This window comes from Maylandia zebra, linkage group LG11 (assembly GCF_041146795.1).
Source record: "Maylandia zebra isolate NMK-2024a linkage group LG11, Mzebra_GT3a, whole genome shotgun sequence".
Lineage (NCBI taxonomy): Eukaryota > Metazoa > Chordata > Actinopteri > Cichliformes > Cichlidae > Maylandia > Maylandia zebra.
This window is the reverse complement of record NC_135177.1, coordinates 18,885,730-18,908,259: the sequence shown is the minus strand read 5'-3', so window position 1 is coordinate 18,908,259 and position 22,530 is coordinate 18,885,730. Positions and strand designations below refer to the sequence as shown.

The window sequence follows — 22,530 nt, the reverse complement described above, 5'->3', positions numbered from 1 at the left end:
AAAAGTTAAGTTGGATGGCATTAAATGCAATCTTTTGTGACACATCCATTTAAAAATGTTATAGTTCCCTGTGAGCAAAGGATAAAACTGATCCTTTATCAGCTTAAAAAGCAGCACCGTTCTGCTCAGGTGGGGAAAAGATGTTAAATATACGTTTAGGGCTTTACTCGCTTTAGGTAAAAATGGCAAGATGTAAAATAAATTCAACCGTTTTTTGTTTTTTTTACAAAGTTAAAAAAGCAGCTTTATCAGAAAACAAAGTGCCACATGAAATCTGATAAAGCAGGAGTAGTGCTGCACGGTGCAGCTGACTCAACAACGGTTAAGAGCTGTCACTCAATCCAGCAGAACCAGCTATGCCTCCTTTTCCTTGCACAGCCCCAGGTATTGTCAAGGGTGTAGCTCTCTCCCTCTGGGCAACAAGCTGGCTCATAGCACACTGTGGCAATGGCAGAGCAGTTTTACTGCTCAGAGCATCCCTCAGCCTACGATTTCACCCTGATATACAGAAAACAGTGAGTCACCGTGTGCAATTGTCCAATTGTTTTCAAAACACCAAGCAAACAAGACAGCATAAAATAAAGGTTTTGTAATTTGTCACGTCATATGCAGGTGAGGCATATGCATGATTGCCCAAAACACTGAATCATGTTACTAACAGTGCATAGAAAAACTAAGGCAAGGCACAGTTCAGCTGTGGCAATAAGTGTGTTTATAGCTATAGAGCTGGAAGGTGGTAAAGTAATTAAAGGAATACAAGGTTTAGCTAAATGTGCAGCTACTCATCTCATAGCCCTGTCCACAGAACAAATGACATTGCTCAGGTGTGATGCAGTCCTTCTCACTTTGCATGTATCCAGAACTAAATTGACATTCCTCATAACAGTGACAGAGTACATCAGATAAAATAAAGCAGGACTCAGGGCATGCAGCAACACATACAGTGTAGTCAGACTCTTGCAGGCACAATAGTGCTGTGGGAGAAAAAATGGTTTGTGTACTTAGCAGAGTTGAGCTAGTCTTATACATCAACCTGCTGAGTTTATTGAACAGAGCATGACAGTTTTAGCAAATGCAACAGAGATATGTGTGCAGACCTGTTTGATGTACATGCACTGGCAGACCATACTGGGTGTATGAAAGAATAAATATACACATATACATGTGAGTCAAGATTAATCTTAATCATAGCTCTTCTCACCCTGTGTACTCTCTCAGTGTACTGCAAAACAATTCTTCTCCCATTAGGAATATTGTACACAAGTCATTTACACAGTAATGAGAACAAGGCAACCACCAAATTATCCCACAGGCGCAAGCAGTGTACTGCAGAGGTTATTAGATGTAACTGTTAAAGGAAAATTCAAATATTAAAAAGTATAAAAACAAAGCACGCTATTTTTACGAATATTTGTAACAACATTTTGTTATTTTTATGAAACTTTTCAATCATAAGTTTCTTTTGTGACCCAGCGACAGCTAAGCTGGTAGATGACAAAAAACTGGGCCGCCTTGTCCAGCATAGCTCCTGAAGTACCTGCCCCCTACAGTATTATGCTGTTATTTTTGTGCCACTATTCTGAGCGCACATAAAAAAAAATATGAGCGCAAGTAAAAAAAAGTTTGCAGGTGCAAGTGTCGCATTTTGAGGAGAAATTTGTTTTGAGCGAAGAAAAGCTGAATTTGAGTGAACATAATTCATTGCTACGTGCAAAAATGTATTTCAGTGTTTGCTATTATCCACACACACACACAATAGCAGCCCCTCTCGCTCAATTTTTGTATTTGCGCTCGCTCGCAATGTGTTGCTCGCGCTCTCAACATTTCTGCCCGTGCGCGTTCAACTCTTTGTGTTATATTTGTGCCACAAAACCAGCCAATCACAGACTTGGATGCAAAAATATCTGATTGGCTGTTCTGGTCTCCAATCAGCTCGAAATGACGAAATGCAATATCCCAGAATCCATTTCGTCCAAAACTCAAACGAGGCAGTGGCGGAGGAACACGGAGTGCCGGAGTTTGAAATATTACTCTGTCTGGGTCACAAAATAAACTTTTAAGATATTTTCATGCGAGAATGGTGCTGTGTAAACTTCAAATACCTGCTCGATTCATCAAGACATCACATATTTCCATAAGTGCTCTAACGTTTTCGGAGATGCCTGTTACCCACCAGCTGACCGCATAGCTGGACTGGCCATTGGGCAAACCAGGCATTTGCCTGGTGGGCCGATGGTGATTTTTCATTTTTATGTTTGTTTGTTTTTGTAACGGTATAAACAATGAAAGGTGGTGGATTAGCCCAGCGGTCCCCAACCTTTTTTGCGCCACGGACCGGTTTATGCCTGACAATATTTTCACGCACCGGCCTTTAAGGTGTCAAATACAACAAAATAAAACTAGTACCGGTACTGAAAAATAGAAGAGTTATTCATAACACACGTGAAAAGACCCAGGAAAACCGAGTTAACGATAAAAACGATAACAAAATAACGCTGAAAACCGATAAAAACCCTGAAAACCATACATTTCACACCTGAGCCTCAACTCTCGCGGCCCGGTACCAAACGACTCACGGACCGGTACCGGTCCGAGGCCCGGGGGTTGGGGACCGCTGCATACAGTATGACCATGACTGTGCATTCATTAGTCTGTAATGTGTTGTACGCTCCATAACCATGTTAGGAGGCACATCTTGTACCATTTGGATGTACCATGTTCTCTCACACACAGTAAAACAGACAGTCCTCATTAAGATAGAACTTTTCATAGTTGTCATAGTAAACCCAATTATTGCAGAGTTTGGCATACATTCACCACCGCTGTAGGGGGAAAAAAGGCTTGAAATACTTTGTATTTTTTATGCTAGAGGACTTGGACTCCACACAGACACGAGACTGGAGTGCAGATGGTAGACATTGTTAGATTGGGTAGGAAATCTGCATAACAAAGAGGTCCATATACTTTGCAAACAAAAAATAAACTAAAATAATTTGCTTTTACTATAAAAGTTGGGGAAAATGTTTATCTATTCACATACAGCAGCTCCAGTGTCTTGACCCACAGCTAAAAAAAAAAAAGATCTAACAGATCTTCTAGATACAGTTATTAAAGAAATCCACTGTTTTGTGGCAGCTTGGGATTGTCCCATTTGTATCCAGTAAACTTCCACAGAAATCTTTCATCTGATAAAGAGCCATATCTTGTGGATCCCAGCCCAAGGTGTGAATGGGTACATTTACACATTCTTGTTCAATGCTGGTTCACCGCTATCTAAGGGTCTGAGATATATCAGGTCCATCGATGCGCATTAGGTAATCCTGTGGATTAGCATTAAAGTTCTCACACAGGTCACAAGGAGGGAAGAGAAGACCTTGGAATTTAAGCTGTGAGGACATGAAACTTCTACTGTTCCGCTCAGAGGTTTATATATGCACTCATGATGAGCATAAATATCATGCCAATTTTAGCTTGACAACGACGAGGCCTATTAACATCTCATTAGTGATCATATTTTACTACCACTGATAGTTTCTTGTTGCTGACATAAAAAGGATTTGTTTAACAGCACTCATAGGATTGACTAATACTTAAAACACCAGGAAAATCCACTGAACTCAATTACGATCTAGGAAGGTGAACTGTAGAGTTACACAAGTTGAAAAGGTCTCTTGAAGCTATTTCTAAATAGAATCCAACATAATCAGTTCAAACAAAAACTGTACATAAATATGATGTTTTTGGATGTAAACTTACTGAATTCTGAAAGAAGAACCAAAACTGTCACCCTCAGATAAGAGGAAATTGGTTAGGATGCATAGGAACAAAACTGCCAAGGCTCAACCCTGCCACAAACCACAACGAAGTCCCTGCTCTAAAAATGGACACCTTCAAGCTTGACTGAAATTTGCAGCTCCCCACATAACCCAAATGCTTTATCAAGAATTTTTTGCTATGGTCATAAAACAACGACAATTTGGAGGAGTAAAGGTGAGACTCTAGCAACACTGAGCCAGCTTGTGGTAGCATCATACTCTGTGGCTGTTTTGCTGCCATTGCTACTGGTAGATTGCACAAAGTAGATGGAATAATGAAGGAAGCATACTACCTCTAAAGTCTTTAACTTGACCTTAAATAAACAGCTAGACGCCTGAAACTTGAACACAGTTGGGTGTTCCAGCAGGGCAGTGATCCTAAAAACACATCAAAACTGGTTTTGGAAAGGATAAAGGAGGCTAACATTAAGCTTTTCGAATAGCCTTCCCAAAGCCCTGACCTCAACCCTATTGAAAATTTATGGACTATGCTTAAAAGCCGGGTCCATGCCAGGAAACCAAATGATTTAAATATTTGGTTGGTTTTTAGTCTCAAAGCCATAAGACTTGTAAAATAAAACAACAACAAAAACAGTGCTTTTCCTCAAAAATTGTTAAGGACTTGAAGATGATTCTCCATTTTAGGATTCTGGTTCCAAGATTATGGCAAAAATTGTCCAGGATGAAGAGGAATATGCAAGTTTAATCAGTATTTTGCAACAGACTGCAAAGAGATGCCTTTATTGCAAGGAAAAGCTTTTGCCCTGGCTTTGGTTGAACACTGCACATGAGACAACAAGATTTCAGTGCCAATTAAAAGACCCTTTGGCACTTTTAATCACCCACGGGAGGGTAAAATCCACAATCAGTCTTATCAGTGCCATTAAATGAAATTATGCCATCTGAAGATCTATGTAATATATCTCCACAGAAACCACACAGGGCAATGCTCATGATGCTTCCGAGATAATGCAGAGCTAAACCAAAAGTGATGTCTAAAAGAACTAAATATATTTAGATATAGTTTGAGTGGCCCATTGCATGCCCAGCATTGCTTATTCGAATGTGATCGTTATTTTTAACTATGGCAATATTAAAGACCCTGATGGTGTTCTGCATGTTGTGGAGGGAGAGAGTGACACCATACTATACCACTTTGTCAATCCTACTGAAGTATTGTTGGTGACCATGTCCATCTGTTAATGTCCACTGTGTACCCATCTGATGGTTGCTTCCAGTCGAATAATAGGCCATGACACAAACCTCAATTCATGTTAAACTGGAGTCTTGTCTTGTGTCTTGTGCGCTCACTGAACTCAAATGGTGTCCAAAATCATCAGATCTCAAACCAACAGAGCAAATTTGGGATGTGGTGAAATGAGATATTTTGCATCACGATGATTTACATCGTCATTTCCAGCAACTGCGTGTGGGATGATATTATGTCAATATAGACCAATGTCTAATGTAGATACAGTCTCTGTGGAGGATATATATCTCTTCCATTAAACACGAAATAGAAAGATACTGCACGCAGAGCATGATTCATCTGAGTGGTTTACCACATGTGTCAAGGCTCGTTTTTATTTTTACATTTCATAGAGTTTAAAATTTTCATGCAACACAAATTAACGAAGTCACCATAAAGTTAGCACGCCACTATAGATCTATCAGTAACAACAGCTGTTTTGCATACACCTACATCAGTGGGTCAACTGGTTTTAAATGTTATCTGTTCACTGTGCTCATGCAGTGTCCTAGCATCAGGATATGTTCGTGAAGAGAACTAGAGAATGAATTTACCACCAGATTAGAATCTTCTGCGTTAACGTATTGATAATGTCAGTTTAAGTCGTTCCACTGAAATCTTACAAATACTTAATCTGGCATGTATATTCTACAGAAGGTGGGGAGGGCTGTTGTCCGTTCTACTTTCTGAAGTAAACATGTTGATCAGAACTGTCACCAGTTCTGCTGATTTTATCTTAAGTCATAACTGGGATGAAGTTTAAAGCACTACAAATAAGAAGCACATTCCTCTGCCAAGTGCAGGTGATGATGTGCAGAGTTGACACTAGTCACTGCCAACAGGAAACTGGAACTTATTCTTGTTGTTCAACATTGGAGGGAGAAGGTACAGGCAATCCCCAGGTGCATGCAAAGTCAAATAACAATGCCCACAGCTTTTTGAGAGGTTATCTTTGAGCCACAGAAGCTTGAGCTGCTTTGGGTGTAAATATGGTGACCATATCTTTACAAATTAAATGTGAGACATAGAGTATGCCTGTGGGACATGATTTTAACAGTAATGGTTCTGCTTTTTGATATACAACACATGCAATGTGTGCAGATTGTTTCATGCATCAAATAGCATGAGAAGGTCATATATATATATATATATATATATATATACACATACATAAATAAATATATATATACATACATACACACACGTGTATATGTGTGTGTGTTTTGAAGTGTTCCAGTTTCATTGCTAAGTTAACAGAACAAGTAGAAAAAAATGGAAGCTAAAGTTTGTTCTTGTGGTTTTATGTGATAGTCTCACATAAGTCTATCACCTGTTTTCAGCATAGTGACAATCAGAGATGGGCAGTAACGCGTTACTGTAATCCGATTACTTCTTTCAAGTAATGAGTAAAGTAAGGGATTACTATTGCAAAAAATTTAATTAGATTACTGTTACTTTCCCGTAAGCACGCTGCGTTACTGCGTTACTAAAACCGTGATTTTTTTGCGAGTGTCTCATGACAATGACGTAAGCGAGTGCGACGTTTGTGGCGACAGCTGTGTGCAGATCAACAATGGATAATATATCGAGTGCGGGAGAGAGTATGAGCGTGCAGCGTTTAAAGCATGGAAGTACTGACCTTACTTTGACTTTGATTCCGTGGGAAGAAAACTTCTCTTTACAGCGAAAAAAACCCCTTAACTTCCGAGCAAGCACCGAGTGCGCTACCACGGAATGGGAAATTCACAGACAAACTTGCGGATTCTTCCACTGACCACTGCGGCACACCTGCACCAAGGCAAACATCCGCCTGCTATACAGGTGAAAATAGAGCAACAGGAGTCTTTGATTTTTTTTTTAAATTTCTGCTGTGTTTCACTTGCATTTATTTGAAAGACTGAGTGTAAACACAAAAATAATATTTTATTTTATGTGCTGGAATGTGCAGAAAATAGGTTTAAATGTTAAACAAATTTCTTCCAGTCAGAGAATGTTGCATATAATTACATTTTTGCTTGATACATAAAGTTAAAAGATAAAAACTAATAAACCAAGTTTTAAAAAGAAACTTTTCCATTTGATTACATTTTGTATGATGGATTATGCAGAAAAAGTAGAATTGGGCTGAAAGAGCTATTGCTTTATTACCTATTCAGGTTGTAAATCGTAACTAACTAAGTAACTAAGTAATTAATTACTTTTGAAAATAAGTAATCAGTAAAATGACGGAATTACTCTTTGGGGGGAGTAATCAGTAATTAGTTACTGATTACTTTTTTCAAGTAACTTGACCAACACTGGTGACAATCTTTGAATATTCACACATTTTTTTCTTTTTTGTGCTTCTTGTGAAGGCTGTATGCTCTGTGTCACTTCATATCACATTCTTCCCCATGCTCATCTGGAACATTAACTGCAGGTGATCCATGTCATGATCCATGATCCATTAAACCTTCCCTGGTTTCTTTGCAGCCACTGGACAAAAGCCATACTTTAGACAACTGTCTAAAGTCAGTATTGACCTATGAGAAAAAGAGGCAATCACATGAAGAGCACTGTCGTAAAGGGAGACAGGATTAAAGATCTGCATGATCCCAGCAGTTTAAGGACACTAATGTGAGACCTGAGCTAGTGATCACCATTGAGCTGGCAGCAGTCTAGTTAGGAAAGTGAGCACTAATAGGATAGTTAGTCCTGCAGGAGGACACGTCACGAAGTAAGCTGTTGTTGCAACCGGTCCAGAGACAAAATGCTAACAGGGCTGTGACAGGCCACGGAGAAATGTCACACTGGGAATGTGGTAGAAGTCATTGTTGGTCATTCCCTTTGGCAATGACAGGCTGCAGGGTCATTATGAGGGGAGAAGAATAAACAGAAAACTCACTACCAATAGCTACTGGCTTCTGACAGGCCTGCAGAGGAGAACATAAAATTGAATTACACTTTAGATTCAATAATAAACATTTGAATATGCTCCTGCATCCCAGCTGCAGGAAACATGCACATGGAGGAAACAATAACACGATTAAGAAACAAAGATGAACTACCCTGACAGCAGCAGATGATTTTATGAGCACAAACAACACACTGGCGCTAATGTGATCACTGTACTCCTATTCACTTGGAGCACCGAGCAAGTTTCACAATCTGCATAGCAAGTCAAGTTGTAGAACAGATAAGATAAGTGGTGTCAAATTTCCACAAGCTCAGCAGCCAATGACGAAGTTTGTTGGCTGACTACACCTGTATTAATGTGCACACACTCTGGCAGTTTCCATGATAACAAGGATCTTGGAGAGCGAGCAACAACATACCAGCAGAGTATCGAAACAACTGAACAACTCATTTAAATGTAAGTTCACCTCGCAGCCAATATTCTACCTGAGTTTTGCTTACTGAAACTGCACATTTGTTCCCTACATGTTAGCTCCCTGCATACTTTTGTACTGTATGCCTTTTTATTGCAAATAGCTGGGAAACGTAATGAAACTCAAATTGTTGCTATTATTTTATTTTTTTAGCATTATTATGGTAAGAAATGCAAACTGCTTATCGGTGTGGTGGCTCTGTTTTTAAAGTACAAGTCAAGCGTATAAAACAAAGCGTTCTCATCGGGACACCAGTTAATACGACTTCCGTTTCTTTTCTTTTTTAAATATCACTTTTCTTTTTTTTTTTCTTTTTTTTTTTTTTATTTCTGAGGGAACTGGTCATTCAAATCTAGACAAATGACTCAAGGGAGGCAACAGAAGTGTAAGCAAAACAGCTACTGCAAGCTAAACCTTAAGTAAACGAAGCACTAGCCTGCTAAAAATAAAAACAACAGGCAGACTGTAACTGTTCGCACAAGCGACCTTTGAATGATTGTTAAGTACAGCCGAGCACGATCAAACCAGGTGGCGCCAACTGGTGCGAAAGTACAAAGTGAATTTAAACACATTGAGATATTAGCGATTTTCCTTTAAAAAACAAAACAATAAAGCTTATGCAACATACAACTGGACGAGGAAAAGCTTAGATTCAGGCTGAGCTAACACACCTGTGCTTGGTGCAGTGGCGCGCGCGAGGCTGTCAATCAGCCGCGCGCGTGTGGTCGTAATCAGTGGCTGAATAACTCCGAGCCAACTAACTGTCTGATCATAAGTGCTGTAAGTGTTTTGTTTTCGCTCCCCTCCCGTTGCAGCTTTTAGTTTCAGTTTAAACAAAACCATCATTACCAAACCGGGGGCAAGTTCTTCTTTGCCACATTACGTTTAACCCCCACTCGTTTTCAGGAAACTCACTTCTTGACAGCTCTGAGGAACAAGAACGAGAGAGGCGAAGGTGCTTTCCGCCAACTAAAACTCCAAGTGTTCAGCTAGTAGTTTAGCTCTAAATGAGTTGACAGTGAATCCCCCTTGTAGGTCAGGGAGACTGAGAGAGAAAAGAAGAAGCTTGCCCTGATCGTGGCCTACACAGCAGAAAAGGGTTTCCTGTTACACACTCGGCCCCCGCGATTTACTCATCTGATCGGTAGACGTCTGCCGTGAGTCCGCCACTTTAAGGGATACACAAGGATATTATTACAAAAACCGCTCCATATTCCACAGTCGGAGTGTGTGTTTTGAAATGGTCTGTCTCTCGCATTGGTAGGTCACTGGATTTTTAAACGTTTCACAAGGTGCGATTTTTAGTATTCAAATGCTACAGGAAATCAGCCAGCTTCACAGTCTTATTGTCTTTGCTAAGTTCGTGTAGATTGTTGTATACCTGTCATTTTAATTATTATTATTTCTTTTGTTTTTATTTTTTTAGATGTTGATTGAGACATACTTGATTCTTAACAGTAGCTGATCACGCAGTGAGTCAGCATCAGTACTGTAATTTTATCATCAGTTCAAATCAGCAGGCTTCTTCCATAGAGAAACAGGTGCTTTTCAAAAAAAAGAAAGTTTGATTTCTTTTTTCCTTTCTTGGGACACTTCAGCACCCCTTACCTCACTTTCTCTGTGTGCTGCTTTCATACCAGTGCGAGTGAGTCTGTTTTTTGTCTTAAAAATTAATCTGCAAACAAATAACAGTGTCTTTTCCCCACTGTTCTTAATCAGGTTGCTTGCAGGGCTTGTCAGAGGTAGAGCACAGGTATCAAATCTTGATCTTGCAGAAAGTTTTTGCTCACAAAAAAAAAGAAGATGGTGAGAGAGAGATTTTGTGTTGCTTGTTTCCTGACAATGCATTTCAGATAGGTTGGATTTTGAAAACCCTCGATGTGACCAGGATAGGTCTTGTGATAGTGTTAACAAAACAGAACAACAGCTTTATCTCCATCAGATAAAAGTAAAGCTGAAGAGTATGTGCCCGGTGTACTGTTTGTCCTTATTCAGGTTGTTGATGCCCTGGTCAGAGCAAAGGTTAAAATGCACCTGCATTTTTTTTTTTTTTTTTTTTTTTTTTTTTTTTTAATTTTTTTTGTGCAGCTGTGGAATTATACCTGCTCATTCCACTGGGTGCTAACCGGTTTTATGTTTTTGCACACAAACACAGGCAGAAAGGGAGGCCAAATACAGGATATGAGTCTCTAAGACGGCGGAGCCCCACAGCCAGTCACACACTCATATCCTCTTAGTTGTTTTACTCTTAGCTGTACGACCTGATGCTCAAGAAGTCACCCACAGTCTAACACTGTATTGGAAATAGCTGTGTAGTTGTCATACTTGTTGTCTGCCCGTAGTGGATTTCTCACTGGTATGCACGGAACCGACTGAGTTATTGTGAGTTTTGCTTTATTTGATTCTTTTTCTTTTATCATTACTTTCATTGTCACTTTGTTTGTGGTCCAGTGGGACTGCAGTATGCTATAGAAGAGAGGGGGGAGGAAAAAAGGAACAGCATCAACTTCACTTAGATAAACAGCTGCTGCACCGTTGGCAGAGCTGAGTAAACATTTCAATAAAAATATTTTCAGTCTTCGCCGAACCAGAATAAGCATCCACTTCTGGGAAAATAAATGGGGAAGAATAACGAACAATCTCAGTGCCTTTTCTCTTCCACGCAAGCTCTCATATACCAAGTTGGTTTAAGCAATAACACATTATCAGAATGATGGTAAAGGTTTTTTTTTTTTCCTTTTTCGTTGCAGTTGTGTCCTATCGTTCAGTTTTTCTTGCATTTGGTTTCCTGTTAACACTTTACATGGAAGAAATTCTGATATTTTTGCCCACTTTGATTGTTATCGTTCGTATCAGAGCCTTGTCAAGGTGCACAGTGGAACGAGCAGAGGGCTGTTATCTGTGTGAGCAGATAAGAGATGGTCGCCACTGCAGTTAAGTTTATGCACTTGCACTAAACTTCTGTTTGTGCATCTGTTTCGCTGTTACAGATGAAATTGGATGGGTTGGAGGGAGTCAAAAACATTTGTTCCAAATTAACTCTGGTAAACAAGATTTTTGGTGCTCTTAGGTCTGCTAATGTGGCTAGACAGGTATGATGTTCAGGGTTAATCCTGTCAAACTGCATTAGGGGAACTAAAACAAAACCAAGACATATTCCCCCTGCAGCATCAGCAGCACAGTGTATATGCCTGTCATGCAGCACCGCACTGTACTTTGATGATTTGTTGATTTCTTCATTTATTGTGTACGATCTTTGCACCTGTAGCTAGACGGCAGCTGGCATATGCACTTTACAAGTTATCCCCCGGTTATTATATGTGGCAAATTGGGTGTGGTGTAAAAGAGCAAATTCAGTTGTAATTCAGATATGCAAGAATATATTACTCAATTTGAAAAAAGGAGGGGAAAATGGGGGTAAATATTATTCAGGAGCTGTTTTGATAGAGAAGCAGTGGACTGGGATGATAAATATTTCCAAATTGGATCAGCTTATTATTTTGCCCAGTGCGACTCTGAAAAGCAAATTGGATACACAGAAGGGGATTGTATTTGCAGCTTTTTAGGTTGGCTGCGTTTGGAGATTTTCTTCAGCTGTTTAAGAGGCCTGCACACAGCACACTCTCGCTCAAATCAGTTGTGTGATTAACATCTCTTTTCCAATATAATCAGTCCAAATACTTCATGATGCTGCCCTACATTATAGATATTTGTCTCACATGAGAGACTACAGTTTTCGACTGGCATAACAGTATTTATAGATGAGATTATACATGGCAGAATTAAGTGTTGGGTAGATCTCTCATTAATCTGTCCAAAAGCGTATTGCATAAAGAAGTGATGTCTGCTAATCCCGTTTCTTATTGCCCCCCTGCATCTTATTCACTTTCATTCACCATATTTGGAATTGGTGCTACTAATCAGAGATCATCGTGGACTACTTCCTTAAATTGTGCTAGTGTAGGATATAGTAAGTGACTAAGTGCTGGGGTAGGCGCCCCTTAGTGTTTCATAATCTACACCTTCACAATGCAGGTCACCTCAGTTCTTCCCTCACAGCTAAGGAAATAAGCACACAATGGGGAAGGCTAACAATGAAGGGGCGCCTACTGTGTAACATGTGACACAAAGGTCAGTGGGAGAACTGCAGTGTTTCTGTGTACAGTATTAAACGCTGCATGAATGACTATTGGTTCCTGACCGCATGCCAATTTTTGAGTGACTGAACCGCGCCATGAAGGCTACATCCGGGACACTGAGTGGGAGAAAGGTCATTCTCATGGTTTTTCCATTTAAAAATATCTGCATCCACTTTGTGTTGGACACAGCTGGGGCTTTGTTTGGCACGTCAAGAACACCTGCGTTTCACATCTACATGGTTTTAAAAGGGAATAGAGATGGCGTTTGTTTTTGGGCCCTCTGCCATGAGGAAGTTCCGACATGGATGTTTTTTTTGTTTTTTTTCTCCTCCTCAAAAATAACAACGTACCATACAAAAAAAACAAGAACACCATCATGGAAAATGTATTTGTCACTCGGTGTCAATGACCAGATTAAGGTAGAAGGAAATGAAATTAAACTGAGCTCATATTTGTTTCCCCCTCCAATTAGGATGACAATAGTAACCTAATGCTTGGCAGGATGCACTAAATAAATAAGAAATACATTTATTAGTTTTGTCACGAGTTTGAAAATGTTGAGCAATGAAACAAACCAACAGAGGCCCAGGAGAGTGCAATCAAACAATGAGTTTATTAAAACACACGCAGCAAGTATGCAGCATCACATCAGCACACATCTCCTGCTAAGAATACACTTGAAAATGATTTTATAACATCAGGGTTCATGCCCCTTCTTGCATCAATTACACATCGAATACATCGATTGCAGTAAATGGTACACAGAAGTTCCTCTTATAACACCTTCCATACATGGCAATAAATTTCAAGCCTATATGGTCTCTAAGGGCTTGTCCTTTTCTTAACTGGTCTTCTGCCATCTGTTACTAAGCAAACTGAAATGCAGTTAGAAGCTAAATGAATTTCAGGCCTTTGGCCTGGCAGGTTTCTGGATTATATGTGTGTTGTAAGCGTGTATGCTGTTTATCCTTCTATGCGCCAAGTCACCTACACAATAGATTGTGAAGACATAGCGCTTCACAAAGCTTAAAACCTTCTTTAATAGACTGAGCATCAACACTGAATGAGCACAAACATGCAATGTGTATAAAATAATTATAGCTGCATCTGTAATAAAAAGGTTAAAGTGGTGGCAATAGCTTTAATAAACATCTTCAATGCAATATCAAGGCTGTGGGATATATTATTAATGCAATGTTGTATTGTAGCAGTAAAATGATTTTCTGTATCTCCACAGTTTCCTTTTTGTTTTGTCAGTGAACCTCTTCATGGACACCTTTCTTGCTCAATCTTGTTTTCTTGCCTTGGTCCAAAGGCTTTGCATGAGGGTTGGAAAATGATGAATAGGCACTTGTTGCTAGCTGAGTGTGTCAGAATCGTTAGAACGTTGGGTTTTTTTGTTTGTTTGTTTTTCTTCCTTCTGTTGGGTATCATGAGGGGGGAACACCTGTTGACACCACCCATCTAGGATTGCAATCTAGTTATGCACGCATGCCTTTAAAACTTGTTAAAGTAGCGCAAGAACTGCCTGCCTCAAAATTTGTAGTTTTCCACTGACTAGCAGCACTCAGAATGCCAGGCAAGACCCCAGTAATAGACAGCACTTCAGCTTTCAATCTCACTCAGTCTCTAAACCAAAAAACACCAAGCTTTCACACATATCAGTGACTGAATATTAATAGCAGATATTTTTAACTTCGTGTCTTTTTTTTTTTCTTTTCCCCTGCAGCATTTGAAGATGATGCGATTGCTGTGTCTATGTCTGCTGCTACTTCTGCCAGCTTCTGCTGCTGGTAAGTTCTCATATCTTTGACTCTTTCAGGTGATAAGCATCTAATCAGGGTCTATGCATCCCTGTGCCAGCTCCTGTTTTCCTCAACTACCTGCATATGTGTATGTGTCTGTGTCATCCTCAACAAGGTTAATGCGTGCAGTCACTGTTGATTTCCTTTTTTTTTTTTTTTTTTTTTTTCTGCCTATTGGACACACTTGAACAATAATAAGTAATAAAAACATGCATGAAGTTTATAGCAGCAAGCCCATGGCTGTGCTTTCTTTGATATGGAAGATGTCATAAATGAACAGGTGACAGGAGACTCTGTGACGTACATGAAGTACAAGTATGCAGTTAAACCGACTGAGTCTTCATCTGCGTGCTACACGCTGAGTGCCTCCTTTGATATCACCAATAACTGTTTTGAATAATAAAATGTTTGAAAATGTGTATCTCACTGTTTCAGCTCTGCAAGCATTTCGTAACTCTTCAGAACTTGAAGGATCAGCTGATGGTATGTAAGCCATATTTTGTCCAGTAGTACTTTTACTGCATCGCCTATGGAACAAATTGTTTTTTGCAGCCTGTCACTTTAGGAATCAGTCTGACACATTAATTCATTTCACTTAGAATTAAGCGCTCGGATCAGCAGGCCGACCACACCCGTGCATGACGGTGAATGGCCTATTAATGTGTTTTGAGAAGAATTACTAGGCTTAAATATTCTGAAGTCATTTAGCTGCTTCAACGTGTTTTTCATGTGCTGTCGTTGTCGCCTAAGTGTTGATCCTTGTTTTGACTCCGGGTAAGCGTAGTCAGAGGGAACAAGTGATTTATTGATTTATTTATTTATTCATTCCCCCCTTGTAAAATAGAAATATGATATGAAATAGAATATCATTAAAAACATGATATAGCTGTATAAATCAGCCCCGTGTGTAATGGTGGGTTATAATTTTCCATATCTATCTCCACTCCTGGTAATTGTTGTATGGTGGCTACCACTTAAAGCTCTTCTTCCTCATTTAGAGTTTTATTATTTGCTCACAGTTGAAGTTGTTTTTAAGGCCGCGTTGTTCTTGTTTGCAGTCTTATTGTTTAGTGTTCTCATAAGGTTTAGCTTCCCTGTGTTACAATATTGATTCTTGTTTATAGTTTTCATTTTTTCCTCTCGGGCCTCTTGGCCTCAAACTGATTTTATATTCCCACCCCTTATCACCACCACAACCACGATCAATAGTGTTGCTAAAAGATTCAAAGTGTTGTCTGTATCCTCACTGTTGTACAATTTAAGAACTCTTACACTGTTAATATAAGAAGGCGGTCATAGTGAGAACCTGCATTTCTGCACTGACTGAACAGACGTCTCATTTGTCCCCTTTTTTTTTTTTTTTTTTTTTCCCCCCCCGCAGACCCAGATGACGAGGATTATGTGGAACGTGGTGAGTTTGTTGCCCTACTCTGTGTCTCTATTTCATACACATGCACTATACTGACAGCTGCACAGAAGCCGGTATATGAAGGTTATGGCCTCTGTTATTGTCAGTAAGTCTGTATAGTATATAGGTTGTTCTACTCCACTAAGCTGTGGCCCCAGTTGGCTTTTAGCTCCCCTCAACCATTACGGCCTGAATAGAATCAATTAGCTCTGTAGAGGGGGCCCTGTGGATTGTGCTGAAAGGCCAATGAACACGTCAACATCTCCGTCATCCTGTCGGTCAGCTAATCAACACTGGCATTCTCGTTGTCTCACCATCCGCTTTTCCGTCACTCCTCATCTTCGCTTTGATAGACATTTGATAGACTTACAGATCTGTTTACAACGGCCTGCCTGCCAAGTGGAGAAGCAGCATTTCTGAAAATGGCTACAATTCTTTTTGAAGCCCCAAGTACTCTTTTCCTCTCCTTGTAGACACACGTACATAGGCTTAAATCTTTTGTTCATTTCCTTTAAAGTGCATTTCAATTTCTCAAGCAGCACACGAGTCAAAATGTGCAGATAAATTAGGGAAATTTCATTTGTAGAAAGTGTGTGTGTTTGTGTGTGCGCGCGTGTGGACATTTTGACATTTCTCTTTGTAACTTTCCAGAAGCTTCAGCCAATTTGAATCTAAATGCTGGGCCAGGCAAAACCACTGGTGTGGAGGGCAACAGTGGTAAGAAGTATCTGAATTGTAATTATTTATATATAGTAATGTATAAAAATGATTTTAAATGTCAACATTTGCAAGTGATTCATAATGTCATTGTGCTGATTCCTTTTTTTTTTTTTTTTTTGGTCTTTCAGATGAGGGCTACATGATTATAATAGTTATAGCGGGGGTGGTGTTGGCTCTTTCGGTCGCAGCAGTTGTCAGTAAGTACTCTACGTTTCCTTGAAATAAAGCCTTTTGCATTTCCACAGGTGACAAATATATTCCTTTAAAGCCCTCCAGTGCTTGGCTGGAGTCAGCATAGTTTCTGTGTGCTTTGTGCAGCTTTTAATTCTTAAACAAATGTGAACTTTTCTCTTGTGGAGCGTTGACCTTATTTGTTTTCTTTCTTTTTTTTCTTCGTTTACTTGCAGCCATATTGATAGTGAAGCGCAAGATGCAGCAGCAGGAGCAGGGGTAAGAATTAGACCATTTTCTGACTATTTTCTTTGCATCTTTTATGTACTTCAGTGCTCAAGAAAAACGCTGTATGCATATTCTCCTTATGTCCGTTGTGCATACTGTGGCAGCGTTTTTAAAAATTCATGTTTTTCTTTACGCTAAGTCGGCCTTCGAGTAACAAAACCAGTCGGGTGGGTAACAGCCTTTCTGGCTCCCTTGCCGATTTGTCCCATTTAATCCAACTCGTCAGCTTGAAAACTAGAGAAAAAACAAAATTGTAAGCTGCATCCACCCATTTGAGCCTGTCTGGACTTGCACAGCAATTAGTAACACAGTCTGAGTCCTACGCCACCACCAGTGAACACACCACACCTTACCTTTTTAGCAATCAAACAATAACCTTAAGGCAGGGCCCCTAGGTCTATATGACCGAATGGGACAGGACTTAACCTGTTCAAAAGCTTACCTCATGAGCTGAGGCCTAAGTAGACACCTCTAGTCAGAAATAACGCAACGGGGTAAACATGAGACTGACTCAATGACAACAGTTGGCCAACGGCAATCAGACAGCAGAACAGCCTAAACCAGTTAAACTGAGAGACTCTCTCTGTTGTTTTGGTTTTTTTTTTTTTTTTTGGGGGGGGTTTTTTTCCTCCTCTGTTGGAGAACATTTTGCAGTGTAATCAATTTCTTTTGTCCTGGAGGTGTTATGTAATGTGATGTGCAGGTTGGGTCAGAGGGGTCATGGAGGTCAAATCGGGCTTCAAAGATCTTTAAAGCAGCAGCGAACAGCTGTCGCAGAGCGGATCCCCAAGTCGATGTGCAAGGGTTAAATTCCTCTGCAGGATTACTGGCTGCCTCCTGGGGCTGCAGTCAGCTCTGGCAGTGTTTGGTGCTGACTGATCGCTCTGTTGAAAAGAGGCTTAATCACACAGCAACCTCTGGCTTGTTGGATCAACAGTGCCTTGCCAGGTTTATAAGTCCCACCTGGGGATGAGCTGTGTTCTGAGGTGATGCAGTCACTGTGCACCTGTCAAAGCCCTGTAGCACTCAGCAGACATGCCGTTTCCTGAACTCCGCCACACAGAGACGCTTCTTGTGCATCTCCAGACGTTTTCTAAAAATACCTTTAATGGTGAAATTTTGCTTTTAACCTGCTTCACCTCACCCCCTCCTGTGGTCTCTTCTCTCTCTCTTACTCTGTCTCTCCTCAGGATCTACTCTGTGCCAATAGAACAGGACCACAAAGGGTCCGTCTAGTTCCTGGTCTACAGCTTCAAGCCCTATAACACACAGGCAAGAGAGGTCGATGCATCAGGAAATGTTATCTCCTACTCTTTGACTCAGGACAGCTAGACTTCTTGGAACAACAGCCTGCTTCTGAATGTTCAGTTCATTCCTCCCTCCCACATAACCTCCTATACATGTGTAGCATATGCAGTATGTTTTTTGTTTGTTTGTTTTTTGTATATTTTTGTGTTTGTCCCAGTCATTTGTTCTGTACATACACATAATTTAGCCTGGGACTTTTGGAACACAGTCAAACCTTCTAATTGGATTCTATTTGAGGAATCCAAATCAAAGCCAGTGAATGTGGCTTAAAGCTCCTTTTGTTGAAAGGGATAATTTAGCACAGCCAGAACTCCCTGATTTTTTTTTTTTTTTTTTTTCCCCCTTTAATTCCTGAGACAAGAAATTATTCCCAACGACTATGCAGTGTAACTCTGAGAGACCCGTCTATGTGAAATGGTCGTTGAGTGAGACAAACCACACTAATCCAGCCTAAGCCGGCCTCACGTTCATTCCTATTCACTTGTGTCACATTTTCTCTTCCTGGCCCATTAGGAATGACAGGAGGCAACAAAATAGGAAGATAAAAACCCGTTCACTTCTTCTTAACTTCCAGTTACAAGAGGAGAGGGGGGGGAAACCCCTGAAACAAGTGGAAATGGCTAGTGCTAAAACCTTCCTGCACTGCCACAAATTAATCAACCACCATGAATGATGATGTTTTCCAATCCCCTCTTCTTGAAAGGCTTTCACTTTAGATTGTAAATAGCTCTCTGAATGCTGTGGAGAGTTAGATTAATGCCTCCCACACTGTTACAGAGAACCTCGTTATGAGGGAGGGAAGGATAAAATCTCAAGAATTAAATAAAGTAGGATGATTGGGGAAAATGCCAACAATGCCTTTGTTTCATTCATACAGAACACACAGTTTTCTCTGGTTTTATGCAAATCAACCTTTTCGTGCTGTGTGCAGGAACCCTTTCTATCCAAGAATCTAAGGTGCCGGCTTCCCTGGTTGTTTGTCGGCAAAAGGGAATCTGTTTTCCTTGTCAGCTTTTTGTCTGTGCCATCAGAAGGAGCACTGATAATGGAATTAATAACACTGGGAATGACTATATAGAGTTAAATAGTGGATTTGCCGAAGCAGCGTCTCACTTTTCTCTTCCACTAAATATCTTGCAATATATCTTGCCACTGGGGAGTGGGCCTGGCTGCCATCCAGACCTGAGAGCAAACCTCCCCCCCCTCTCCCCCCACAACAACTATGCAATCAGGTCCTTATCAAGGATGTGCACTCCCTATTGGTGTGTGTGCTGAAGTGCTTTCGTTTAAAAACAAAAACAAAAAAAAAACTATGCTTCCCACTCGATGTAACCCAGATGTGATTATTGTTTGTGCGTTTTGTTTTTACTGTGCCCTGCGCTATTGTTATGTCTTGAAAGTGTAGCATTCCCCTGTAAGCCTTCAATATCTGTCACCATTTCAAAAAGAGGACTATTTGAGGGGAAAAAAATTGCAGCACGAAACATTTCACTCTTCTCTGTCTGTCAGTCTGTCCCTTAGTATTTACTGATTCTCACTTTGTAGGACAAGCATAGCACATTTCCAAAACCGATGTAGCAATGTAGAAAGCAATCGGGCTCATGCGGAAACCCAAAGAGTTATTCAGCACCAGCACGCCTTTAACCAAATTCTACTCAGCTGCTCAGTCTCGTAAAGCCTAACTGTTGTGACTCTATTTGTGTAAAGCAAATGTTGCTGTGGAGCTTTTTTTGTTTTTGTTTTGTTTTGTTTTGTTTTTCATCCCCTCCTATCTCAGTGATGTAAATGGAAAGGGTTATGCTAATATCTGTTTTGGGTTTTTTTTGTTTTGTTTGTTTTAACTACTGATATATTTATCTTTGCAGGCTAAAAGCATTGCGAAACTGTGCACTTAATCTTGCTTTCTAATACACAGTATAATCCATGTATTTACAAATGTACACAGCAATGCACTTGCATTGTCTCTATAGAAATCTCATGTTTTGGAGAAAGATTTTATTATGATTCTGGGTGGGGCCCACTGATAGTGGGAGTTTGTAAAATGTATATATGTTTTGTTTTGTTTTTTTATTTAGTTTCATACAAAACTACATTACAGGTCCTTCTCAAAGAAAATAGCATATTGTGATAAAGTGCATTATTTTCTGTAATGTACTGATAAACATTAGACTTTCATATATTTTAGATTCATTACACACAACTGAAGTAGTTCAAGCCTTTCATTGTTTTAATATTGATGATTTTAGCATACAGCTCATGAAAACCCCAAATTCCTATCTCAAAAAATGAGCATATCATGAAAAGGTTCTCTAAACGGGCCTGACCTGACTGCTGTCCAGAAGGCCATCATTGACACCCTCAAGCAGGAGGGTAAGACACAGAAAGAAATTTCTGAACAAATAGGCTGTTCCCAGAGTGCTGTATCAAGGCACCTCAGTGGGAAGTCTGTGGGAAGGAAAAAGTGTGGCAGAAAACGCTGCACAATGAGAAGAGGTGACCGGACCCTGAGGAAGATTGTGGAGAAGGACCGATTCCAGACCTTGGGGGACCTGCGGAAGCAGTGGACTGAGTCTGGAGTAGAAACATCCAGAGCCACCGTGTACAGGCGTGTGCAGGAAATGGGCTACAGGTGCCGCATTCCCCAGGTCAAGCCACTTTTGAACCAGAAACAGCGGCAGAAGCGCCTGACCTGGGCTACAGAGAAGCAGCACTGGACTGTTGCTCAGTGGTCCAAAGTACTTTTTTCAGATGAAAGCAACTTTTGCATGTCATTCGGAAATCAAGGTGCCAGAGTCTGGAGGAAGACTGGGGAGAGGGAAATGTCAAAATGCCTGAAGTCCAGTGTCAAGTACCCACAGTCAGTGATGGTCTGGGGTGCCATGTCAGCTGCTGGTGTTGGTCCACTGTGTTTTATCAAGGGCAGGGTCAATGCAGCTAGCTATCAGGAGATTTTGGAGCACTTCATGCTTCCATCTGCTGACAAGCTTTATGGAGATGAAGATTTCATTTTTCAGCACGACCTGGCACCTGCTCACAGTGCCAAAACCACTGTTAAATGGTTTACCCACCATGGTATTACTGTGCTCAATTGGCCTGCCAACTCTCCTGACCTGAACCCCATAGAGAATCTGTGGGATATTGTGAAGAGAAAGTTGAGAGACGCAAGACCCAACACTCTGGATGAGCTTAAGGCCGCTATCGAAGCATCCTGGGCCTCCATAACACCTCAGCAGTGCCACAGGCTGATTGCCTCTATGCCACGCCGCATTGAAGCAGTCATTTCTGCAAAAGGATTCCCGACCAAGTATTGAGTGCATAACTGAACATAATTATTTGAAGGTTGACTTTTTTTGTATTAAAAACACTTTTCTTTTATTGGTCGGATGAAATATGCTAATTTTCTGAGATAGGAATTTTGGGTTTTCATGAGCTGTATGCCAAAATCATCAATATTAAAACAAAAGGCTTGAACTACTTCAGTTGTGTGTAATGAATCTAAAATATATGAAAGTCTGTTTATCAGTACATTACAGAAAATAATGCACTTTATCACAATATGCAAATTTTTTGAGAAGGACCTGTATGTTTTAAGAAGTTACTTATGTTTTTATGCACTTTTCTCTTAAGGTAAACTCATGTTTATTTTGTGCCAACGATCACAATATATGTACATGTGTGATAGCTCACAGGAAAACTGTAGGTGACAGAATATGATGAATTGGATCTGTTTGCACAGCTGCAGTCACCTTGATTTTCTTCTGATGGTGATTACAACATACTACTGTATATTGTGTATCTATGCTGCGCTCTGGACTGTGTTTGTTTTTTAATAAATGTGTTATGAAATCTGCGTGCCTTCTCCCAGTTTCTTGTTTGCATAATTTTGATGCCATATGGATACAGAGATAATGTGCCAATGGATGTTGTTTAATCTAGGGCTTTACTCGCTTACAAGCATAGAGCCACTAAGAGGCTTAGACACTCTTACTAAACATCCTTTTTCGTTAAGATTCAAAGTGTAAAGCGAGTGTGGGAGCTATGATGAAGTGAGCTAACTTTTATTTTTATATCCTCACAGAACAGTGAAAAGGGCTGTGCGAGATTGTCAAATATGAGATGATGCGGGGTTATTCCTCATAACCTTTAATAATAAATCCGAGCTGTGAGACACTGCCCGTGGCTATGGCATTAGTTACAAGATGCAAAGGTCATTAGAAACCAGCCTGCTTCATGGCTGAAGGTTTGATTAAAGTGGGATT

The 22,530-nt window shown here is 40.2% G+C and overlaps 1 protein-coding gene across 3 annotated transcripts; it reads left to right on the top strand.

Moving 5' to 3' along the window:
- Positions 1–8,284: 8,284 nt before the first annotated feature.
- Positions 8,285–22,121, top strand: LOC143421069 (uncharacterized). 3 transcript variants are annotated; one of them, XM_076889922.1, is made up of 8 exons: positions 8,285–8,416; positions 14,301–14,364; positions 14,812–14,859; positions 15,758–15,787; positions 16,436–16,501; positions 16,633–16,701; positions 16,912–16,954; positions 18,154–22,121. In XM_076889922.1, the coding sequence occupies exons 2-8, from the start codon at positions 14,310–14,312 to the stop codon at positions 18,197–18,199; spliced, it is 357 nt and encodes a 118-aa protein (XP_076746037.1). In that variant the 5' UTR covers positions 8,285–8,416; positions 14,301–14,309; the 3' UTR covers positions 18,200–22,121. The 3 variants fall into 3 exon arrangements, with proteins under 3 accessions (XP_076746037.1, XP_076746039.1, XP_076746038.1); XM_076889924.1 differs by lacking the exon at positions 8,285–8,416 and adding an exon at positions 9,329–9,692; XM_076889923.1 differs by lacking the exon at positions 8,285–8,416 and adding an exon at positions 10,676–10,814.
- The last annotated feature ends 409 nt before the right edge of the window (positions 22,122–22,530 follow it).

Excerpts from the sequence above, each read along its gene's own strand:
- LOC143421069 (XM_076889922.1), top strand. The coding sequence starts at position 14,310 with ATGATGCGATTGCTGTGTCTATGTCTGCTGCTACTTCTGCCAGCTTCT. Across the intron at positions 14,860-15,757 it reads ACTTGAAGGATCAGCTGATG|ACCCAGATGACGAGGATTAT; the intron begins GTATGTAAGCCA and ends CCCCCCCCGCAG. Across the intron at positions 16,502-16,632 it reads TGGTGTGGAGGGCAACAGTG|ATGAGGGCTACATGATTATA; the intron begins GTAAGAAGTATC and ends TTGGTCTTTCAG.